The 10,948-nt window shown below is 41.0% G+C and overlaps 1 protein-coding gene across 1 annotated transcript; it reads left to right on the plus strand.

The window, feature by feature from the left end:
- Positions 1 to 86: 86 nt before the first annotated feature.
- comtb (catechol-O-methyltransferase b) lies at positions 87 to 10,243 on the plus strand. The gene is made up of 6 exons (XM_079685338.1): positions 87 to 472; positions 1,914 to 2,085; positions 7,990 to 8,107; positions 9,044 to 9,237; positions 9,749 to 9,880; positions 9,963 to 10,243. Coding segments are annotated over exons 1-6 (798 nt in total). The 5' UTR covers positions 87 to 470; the 3' UTR covers positions 10,143 to 10,243.
- Positions 10,244 to 10,948: the final 705 nt, after the last annotated feature.

Genomic DNA, 10,948 nt, shown 5'->3' on the forward strand with positions numbered 1-10,948 from the left:
CTTGTGTGAAAGGTAGTGGTACGCTAGTCTGAAGTATGAGATGGATTTATTCAGACAGCACTCGTCATCTTGAAGGAAAACCCCCAGGAGGGGACTGGAGAGGGTTGTATTATTTAAAAAGAAAAGCAGTCTGTGTTAGTAACAACATTTTAGGTGCTTTTCAGAAAAAAATGTAATCGAAAATAAATGAATAAATGATCAGCTCCAACATCTAGACATGCACAGTAGTGGTTGCAACAACACTCAGAGTAAGCCTAGATACATGCCAAGGGATCCTCCAGCGTGTGTGTGTGTGTGTGTGTGAGTTCATGCTCTCTCAGCAGAGCACGGAGAGGGGGATGGAAGGAAGAAGGAGGGAGGAGTTAGTCTCACATGAGGGCAGGCATATGTCCGCCTGCTAGAAGCCTCACATATTTTCCTCTCACGGCGAGAGGAGGGCAGAGAAGACAGGGAGCGCCGCCTGCCCTCACATGTAAGTCTGATTTCTGTTCAGATTTTAAAGACAGACCCTTGAAGAAAGCACCATGTGTTGTTGTCTGTCTAACCTGGTTTGTTCCTGTGTTGCACAAGGGAGACCACGGCTCAGGCTGCTACTAATTCCTGTTTTGAGCTGGAGAGTGTGTACTCGTGTTGTGAAACTGGCTGGAGGTGATTCAGTGCCAAACTGACATAGCTGGTGACACTCCTCAGTGCCATTTTAGGAACAAATACATGATATCTTAAATCATGCATTTTATCTTGTGTCTATATAAATATTTTTGTACATTTTTTTAAACATTTTTTTCAACCTTTATATAATCACCCCTTATTTTTGTTTTTTCACTTTTGAATTTTATTTGATTTAATCTTTTTATTCTATTTTATATTATTGTAGTTGTATCCTTTATTGGACCTTCCTACTCTTAACACCCTTGTTTATACATACTTTTAAAATAATTTTATTTTGTCATTTTATTTTATTCTACCTAAAAATAGTACAAATAATAACAATTTGTATATTGTTTTTCTATTCATGTATTTGTCTATACCATTTTAAAATGGAGCAACTGTCACACCCCCGGATAAATAAAGTATTCTGCTTCTGAAATAATGAACAACTTTGAAATGTTTTCACTTTATATTCCTGTTTGTTATTTAAAAAAATATCCTGATGTTTTTGCATCGAGATGGGATTTTTAAATCACATGCACAGGATTCAACTTGGTAAACATCTCCCTGCACAGTGATGAGAACATGAAAAGCATGTGTTTACCAAACCATGCCAGTCTGCTCTTTGTTTGTAAATCTCTCACGGTGTGTTGGTCAGGAAGACGCCAAAGTAAAGGTTAGAGTACTGGTGCTCTCCCATTTGTGACACACATCTGAACCCTCAGCCAGTTGCCATGCGACTCAAACTCCACATCAAAAGTAATTACCTCAAACCCTGCTGTTCTCTCACAGTTACATTATATGTGCAAGGTAATGTTTCCAGCCGTTCTCTTCACAGCTTCTCCACAGAAAGAGCCCTTGTGTGAGGATTCTGGCTGTGCCTTTCTCCCCCTTTTTTTTAACTCCAATTCATCAACACATTTATTGTTTCTGTGAGTGGGCCTGTGTTGTGTGTTTACCAGCTCTAATTGCAGTGGATATGAAATGATATCGTACAGTGATACCAGCACATTGGGATACGTGTGGGTGTGCAGCTTGGAACTGTCAGCGGCTGATAATGAAAACAGGAGCCGAGAGAGTGTATTGTACGCTGCATAGTAAACACCCATCTCATTAGCCTCACACAAAGAGAGAGGGGAGATATGAGAGCTTTCATTTATTTCCTGCAGATGTGTTGTTATTGTGTGCATCGTTTATCACAGTTTCTATGACGCATCAGTATATATATAACCATGCTGAAGTCATGTTTATTTCTCTGCTTGCAGGATGTGGCTGACTCTTCTGTACAGTATCACCGGTGGAGCTGCTCTCCTGTATGCTCTCTACAGATGGCTGATCCCAGCTGTTGTGCAGTATCATGCAGGACTGGCGCTGATCTGGCATGATGTCATTGTGGAGCGGATACTGGACACTGTGACCCAGTCCACTCGTCCTCAGGTGGGCCTCACATCTACAGTATTCACCAGCGCCCAACACACTAATGAACATGAATGATCATACAGGTGGACGAGACTGAGACTTGGTAACGATGAAACTTAGTAAATTCCAAAAAGAGAAGACTCCACACACTAAGTAAAATGTAATTAGTAACTGACTAACTGACAGACAGCCATAGAGCCAAGTTGCTAGTATATATGTTTTCTCTCCCCCCCCCCCGCCCCTGCCGGAAACGCATCCATTGCACACCTTTGTTTACTTCCGTGACATAGTGACCTCACTGTGTAACACTCGCACTTTATTGGGTAGCGCTCCAACACATTTTACGTGATGGGCTAAGGGGCGGGACATCTCTAAGCGGTCGACCAATCACCACAAAGCTGGCCACTTAACCAATCAGAGCAGACTGGGCTCTGGTTTCAGACAGAGGGTGAAAAGAGGTGCTGCAGCACATGCAGTATGAGAAAGATAAAGAGCTTTTTTGAACATTAAAGTCTGGAGACATGTCAGAGTAGAGCAGGGCTATTCAATTACTTTGGAATGGGGGCCGGTTGATGAAAATGATCCAAAGCAAGGGGCCGGGAAAAAGATGGCTTGAAATACGAGCAATCATAATTAAGAGCTTCAGATACAGTAAATACTACAACAGCATAGTGGATTGCATATATTGTGTTTAATTAAATGGCAAGTTCAGAACTCAGTAGGCCTACATGTGAAGCTAATTTAACCATCAACATCATTTCATTTGATTTAATTTAGGTGAAATGATCTAATCATTCACGCAGAGATGCAATACACTACAGTAGCTAGTAGGTGGGTTTGAAACCCGAGCCCCCAATGTCTGCCCCTCTATCTCAATTTAACACCCTCTGTGGAATAAAGGCACAAAATATAAGTAGATCACTTTTTAACATTATACTCAAAGGGCCAGTAAATATCACCCCGGGGCCAGATTTGAATAGCCCTGTGCTAAAAAAACAAATAAGAACCTGAAAATGTGCCCTTTCAAGGACATAATGGACCATTGTCTGTGGTTAAACATAAGCTTTTCTGTTATGTTTTACCTTCAGTTGGACAGTGTCAGTGTGTTGCTATGGTACCTTAGAATGTTCAGAGTACCATAGCAACAGTTGTCCCTTTATTTTTTTAGAAGGTAATAAACGTCACACACATTGTGTAGTCAAAGACAGAAGTTGTTCATCTCTATGTTTTTCACAACTTCTTCATCACTATGTTTATTAGTCAACAACATACATCTGTCCTGGGTGTTGTCACATCTAATTCTGAAACTTTGCGCCTCTGTTCAGTTTTTTTTTCTCACCACTGTGGTATTTTTACAATCTTTACATCTCTCTGCACAGATATAAAATGCTACATTTGACTGGAGGTTACTTAAGCAGCTAGAGAAGAGATTCAATTCTATTTGATTAGATTAGATTATTAGATGAACTTGTCATAGCAGTAGAAGCACAGATGTCACTGCACATAAACAATGGTTCTGTTACAGTGTCCCAGTGAAGCAGCATGTCTAACAGTAGAGCAGCCAGACAACTTAATGAAATGCAGCTACAGTGATTTGTGATTTTTTACACATGGGAATGAAAGGTCTATGGTTTCAGGTTAGATCTTGCCTTGGCTTGTTTTCTTACAAGTGGAATGTGGTTAAATAATGCTCTCAAAGCTGCTTAAAAGATTGTAGATTGAAACAAAAACAAAAAACCTTATCTGGTAAATTATACATGAAAAAAACACCAACAGCAGAGCCCAAATGTGATTTGTATTAACCATACTTGATGATAAAGCATTTCCTATAGTTACATCAAACGTACTCAACAGTCTACAAGCATGTGTACAAATATATATATCATGGTATATGGGACAAACGTGTAAATCCACACTTATACATTGTTTCCTGAGAAAATAAAATGTTGCGCAAATGAATTAGGGTCGACGCTACTTCATCCGTCTTTATAAAGGCACAAACACACACACACACACACACACACACACACACACACACACACACACACACACACACACACACACACACACACACACACACACACACACACACACACACACACACACACACACACACACACACACACACACACACACACACACACACACACACACACCACTTCAGGGAACATTACATTGACTTGCATGCATTTCGTGGAGACTTATCCTAACCTTAACCATAACCAACACATGCCTAACCCTAACCAAGTCTTCACACTAAAATTAATTATTAATTATATTATTCCCCTTATGGGCGAGTTCCCACATGTTACTGTGTAAACAGATGTAGGTCCCCACAAGGATAGTAATGCTAGGACACACACACACACACACACACACACACACACACACACACACACACACACACACACACACTTTAGGCGTTGTTGTTTTTTATCACAACTTTTTTCACAGTTTGGCTCTGTATATGAATAAAAGCAGTAATTGCACAAATTGTAATTTATTCTTCTTTAGATGTGAGGCAGGATGTTGCAAGCTCTTTGGGCCATTCTGCACACCCTCTGCTGTGGTATTGTTTTTGCTAGTTGATTAAAACTCTGCTCAGGTTGGACTTTCTATTCATGCTGTCCTGAGACTCAGTCACACTTTTTCCCTCAGTTACTGGTGGAACAAAACAAACAGGAGAGTGAAGGAGTCTTTCGATACGCACCGACCTCTGTCCTGAGACGCAGGATCAGTAAAAACACATGATCGGTGTAGATTTTGGGATTAGGTTAAGCAAAGAAAGCCCAGTACAATCCTTAGACAAGCAGTGCATCAGCGACAGGTTAAAAGACACACAGGCGGACCACTACCTAGAAAGGCTTGACAACTTGAGAAGCTGCTGCCTGTAAAGAACAGATTATTGAGGAAACAAGAGACAGCTGTGCAGCAGGTCATGGTGGTGATCAGCTGATGACAGCCAGGAGTGCAGGATCAGAAAACATGCAGAGGATAGAGTAGTAGGAAAAAACAATATAGTTATGTGTAGCGGCCAAAATCATATAGAAATAAAACATATAATTAACTTAAAATAATACAGCCGCTGAGGCACTAGTTAGCAGATCTTACGCAGGGCACTGATCCAGGCCCAGACAAGATTCTCCGTTGTGCATTTTATTCCAATAACAAAATACAATGAACAGGTTTCCTATATCTCTTTCCCTAAAGGTCCCATGTCATGCTTTTCCAGTTATTACCCGTACCCTTGTGTGTTATGAAGGTTTTTATGCATGTAAACGGTCTGCAGAGTCAAAACCCTCAAAGTACACCCTGTAGCGAGTAAAACTCTGACACAGAGAAGACCTCCCCAAAACGCCTCGTTGGAGAGACGTCACTGTCCATTGATTCTTCCGGGTAACTCATGATGTCATGCGTTACCCGGATCCAAATAGACCAATCCGTGGAGAGTTACGTTACGTCCGCGGAGCCGTTATGTTAAGCCCCCACTGATTGGTCCAAATTGACAAATTCACAGACTTCCTCACACACACACTCAGTGCAGGCAGCTCTGCTGATCTCTCCTCCCTGGCTGCAGGCTGATAACAGACAGTTGGGATCGCGGCAAAATTCTCTCTGCAGACCCATTCTCACAGCGTTTATCAACCTTTTTCTTACTCAATATCAAGCCACACTTATTGTTTTTACTTCGGCAGTGACTTTGTGTGTGCTCAGGGTGAGTTTGGATGTGTTTCGCTGTGTATCGCTAAACAAGGAAACCACACCTCCACGGAGCTCAGCGCGATTCACAACGTCCCGACCAATCAGAGCACACTGTGCTCACAGGGAGGGTGGGGGCTGGTGCTATTGGAGCTACAACGAGCCGTTAAAGGCAGAGAGTGAAATTCAGTGAATACACGTAGTTTACAGAGATGCTGTCTGAGAAACCAAAGTGATTTTGGAAAATTGCACAATATAAATCTATTCTAGTAGACCTCAACAATGAAATTATGATCAGTGGAAATGGCCATGACATGGGACCTTTAAGCCTTTCCTATGGCTTTCCTTTGTGTGGCTTGAAACACCCTGATAAAAAACCGTTTGCCTACTAGTGCTCTGGCTCCCACCACCCACCTGTCTCCAATATTACACCAGGTGCTCTAATCACCCAGTGCCCAAAACATGCCTTCAAAATAAAAGCATAGAAACTACTTTAACTTATGAAACTAACTAAGAATACACATAAATAAATGATAATAACAATAAACACTATAAACAGCAAGAAAATAAATGTAACACTATTAAATAATATAAAGAGATATATAGCTCCAACATTATGCCTTATATAAGGGGTGTCCACATTTTTTTCACCGAAGGCCACATACAGAAAAATGTACGAAGGGCTGGGCCGCTCACTAGGGGTGAGGTATATCACCTCATAAGTTCACTTGTAAGTCAGCCAAATTAATCAAATGTAGGTAAATGATGCTTGAAAGTGCGTTAAGAAAAAACAGCCTATATCACAGCTCTCCAGAGGGTTTACTTTATCTTGTTGGCAGCTCATCCCTCAGTTTGATTATAATAAGGAGAAATAGGAAGGGGTGTATTTCAAGCTTGTTTAGTAAATAAGTTCTTTTTTTAATTAACTAAGATATGTTAGAAAATGTTTCCAACTTTAATTGACTGAATTTATTTGAAAAGTGTTCTTATTAACACATGAATGTGTAATGTGTAATATATTTTTACATATGTAGTTAAGAAGTACAAGATAAGACAAGCACAAGTTTCATTTGTGGGCCGCATTCCATTATACTTTTAGAATTTGCCGAGGGCCGATTCAAAATTGTCCGCAGGCCCCATTTGGCCCCCGGACCGTAGTTTGGACACCCCTGCCTCATATGAGGATCCTTGGTCAACATTTGGTCAGGATATTGCCTCCTGCTGAATCTATGATTACAAATATCCTCGTAATCTTGATCTTCTCTTCAAGCTGATATGCAGCAGCCTTTTTCTAGATATAATAATTGGAGTGAAGCCTGTGAGCTACATCAGGCACTCACCTTGAGCACCAATGATCCACATGTGGTATGCCTTACCGCCTCATGCAACCAACCAAACACACCCTCTGTAATCGGGCGCTCTTTTTAAGCTGCTCTCTCTCCCTCTGCCTCATAATGCTGCTGCTGTCCTGCTTCTGCTACGCTGCTTCCTTTCTGCTCCACCACCTCCCAGCATGCACCTGTAGTCCCCGTGATCTAATGATCCTCATTGTTCGATGTGAAAAATATCTGCGGGGAGGGATGAGGCCGAAGCTTAGACGCTAAACTCAAACTATATGCTGCTGTCTCTAAACATTTTAAACGTGAGTTATGTCTGAACTAGATAATAACAGAAACACTTAGTTAGATAGTGCTGATTAATTTCTCTATTCATTGAATTGAGCAATTAGTTGATTTGTAAAAACTTAAAATAGTTAGAAATGCTGTCAATGTTACCCAGAGCCCTCAAGGGACAGCATCACAATGTATTTGTTTAAACAACAATGAAACCTTAACATAATAATACAACAATTATATATAAATACAAAAGTTTTCATGTTTTTAAATGAAGAATCACTTTCGACAATCAAAAAGTTGCTCTTCAGATGTTTTCTGTATAAAAACGTAAAAGTAAGACAAAACTTTCCAATAAATGAAATTGAAATAAAAAATACAATATATAGTTGAGTAGAAGTAGAAAGTGGCATGAAAAGAAAAGACTCAAACATAGTACAATCAACATTGTACTTACAGTTAAGTATGTAGTTGAAATAAATCAACGTAATAAAGTTATATGTAATCCCTGCTTTATTTTCATCTGAGAAAATATGTGTGCATGAATATTCAATGTTGTGTTGTTGCTGACTTTAAAGAAATTTTTTAAAGTATGGTCTTTTTTGTTCAGAGGATCCTGGGTGCAGTACAGAGGAACGCCACCAGAGGGGACCCTCGCAGCGTGGTGAGAGCCATCGATCAGTACTGCAGGAACCAGGAGTGGGCCATGAATGTGGGCGATGAGAAAGGTACTGTCTCCTCATCAGTGGTGTAAAGTCACTAAGTGGATTCACTCAAGTACTGTACTTAAGTACAATGTTGAGGTACTTGTACTTTCCTTGAATATTTCAATTTCGTGCTGCTTTGTACTTCTACTCTAAGGGAAAATAGTGTACTTTTACTTCACTACATTTGAATATCTTTAGTTACTTTGCAGATTTGGATTAATGATTTGAAATATAATCAACACTTAAATCAGACTTTAGTTCCACCTGGAGTGAATTCACAAGCTACCCTGCACGTATACAAAGTCAACTAGCTACACCTTTACCAGCTATGATAACACTTTATTGATACATACAATTCTGAAATAGAGCAATCTGCATAATGAGGACTTTCGGTTACTTCAAGTATATTTTGATGCCAATGCTTTTATACTTTTACTTGAGTAACATTTTGATTGCAGGACTTCTACTTGTAACAGAGTATTCCTACACTCTGGTATTTCTACTGTTACAAAATATCTGAGTACTTCGTCCACCTCTGCTCCTCATCATCATCTTTCAGGCAAGGCAAGGCAATTTGATTTAAATAGCACTTAATTTCAGCACGTGGCGATTCAAAGTGCTTTATAGACAGATTAAAAGCAAAAGACATTTAAGAACAAATACAGCATAAATACATTATTAAAAAGGCATTTAAAAACAGGCATAAAAAGCAAAGGTAATGAAATAAAATAAATAAATAAACAGGTAGGTACAGAATACATGACTGAAAAGGCATACTGTAGTGTGAGTATGGGCAGCTCAATTAAAAGCAGCGGCAAATAGGTGCGTTTTTAGTCGGGATTTAAAAATAGGAAGTGTTTCGGCGGACGTGCACGATTTAGGCCGTTTGTTTTAAATGACCTTACATGAATCAGATGTGTTTAATCAAATCTTCTTTGTGTCTCTGTATTGCCACAGGTTGCATCCTGGACTCAGTTGTGTCTGAGGTGAACCCGGCCACAGTGTTGGAGCTGGGAACGTATTGCGGATACTCCACGGTGCGCATCGCCAGCCTGCTGCCCCCCAACGCCAAACTCATCACTCTTGAATTTAACCCCGAATTCGCTGTGATCGCTCGACAAGTCATCGCCTGGGCGGGACTGGAGGACAAGGTAGAGTCGCACAACGTGTCAGAAGTAGTCATTAATGTGTACAGTCCAGTGTGCTGTTACGCAATGTATTTATTTGACAAGATAAGGTAATAGTTACTTTTCAGCCTCTCATTATATACAAAAATAAATTGTCTAATGAAGTAGGATCTGGTAATATCAAAAGAAATTAAACCTAACAAAATGTCTAAGCATGATGACAATAAAGAGATTCTGATGCTCATCATTTGACTAAAGTAACAAATGAAATACAAACTTTTATGTAGAACTGAGTGTTTCTACATGGTGGTATTATTACTTTTACATGGGGCATACTGCGGACACTCTGGGGTGCACAGACAGGCAGTATGAGAAAAATGCACTCTTTAAACATTAAAGCATATAAACATGTAAAGGCACAAAATACAAATATGAAACCTGAAAATAAGCCTAACAGGCCCTTTAAAGTTGTTTACTTTGACATATAAAGAAATGTGTCTGTGCACGTCTTCCACCACTGGTTTCTTGTTTCTAGATCCAGTTAGTCGAAGGAGCTTCTGGAGACTTAATCCCCAAAATGAAGGAGCAGTTTGGGGTGGAAACGTTTGATTTGGTGTTCCTGGATCACTGGAAAGATCGTTACCTCCCAGACACAAAACTGATGGAGGCAAGTGCTGTTTTTTTTAACTGAGAAAACGATTTTATTTTTTCCGCCATGATGCCATAAATGATGCTTTTATTTCCATCAGGAGTGTGGCCTCCTTAGGAAGGGCAGCGTCCTGCTGGCGGACAACGTCATCTGCCCCGGAGCTCCTGAGTATCTGGAGTTTGTGCGGAGCAGCCCGCGCTACGAGAGCCAATACTTCAAATCTCACCTGGAGTACACCAAAGTGGAGGATGGCCTGGAGAAGTCTGTCTTCTTAGGGTAGAGTTTAACCCAAAAGCTTTTCCACAGGTGCTTGTTAACCCCTTGGTTTCCCTCAGTCTGTTCTTCTAGAAGTCGTGAAATTAAACATAACATGTGAAGGAATTTGTGTTGCGTGCTTTATTTTCTTATCACCACATGATACATTTCATATTTAATGCACTCTGTCTACATTAGTACAGCAGGCGGCAGTAGTGATGCTACGTTCAAGCATCTAATCGACGGCTGCAAACTGATACAGAGCTCGGGGGGGGGGGGCTTCTTTTCCCAGGGTCCCAAATAAAATCAATAATAAATCTAATCCAGATGCATTCTGTGGGGCACAGACCTATTTACCGCTCTGATATGCTCCACCACTGTGCCACTGTTGACAGGTGTGTGTGTGTGTGCGCGCGCGCGTATGTGTGTGTGTGTGTGTGTGTGTGTGTGTGTGTGTGTGTGTGTGTGGCCTGTGAGTGTGTGTGTGTGTGCGTGTGGCCTGTGTGTGTGTGTGTGTGTGCGTGTGGCCTGTGAGTGTGTGTGTGTGTGTGTGTGTGTGTGTGTGTGTGTGTGCGTGTGGCCTGTGAGTGTGTGTGTGTGTGTGCGTGTGGCCTGTGTGTGTGTGTGTGTGGCCTGTGTGTGTGTGTGGGGAGAGAGTGTGTGTGGACTGTGTGTGTGTATGTGTGCGTGTGGCCTGTGTGTGTGTTTGTGTGTGGGGAGAGAGTGTGTGTGGTGTGTGTGTGTGTGTGTGTGTGTGTGTGTGTGTGTGTGTGTGTGTGTGTGTGTGTGTGTGTGTGTGTGTGTGTGTGGGGCCTGTGTGTGCGTGTGGCC

Source organism: Notothenia rossii (genome assembly GCF_949606895.1).
Source record: "Notothenia rossii genome assembly, chromosome: 5".
NCBI classification, from domain to species: Eukaryota; Metazoa; Chordata; class Actinopteri; order Perciformes; family Nototheniidae; genus Notothenia; species Notothenia rossii.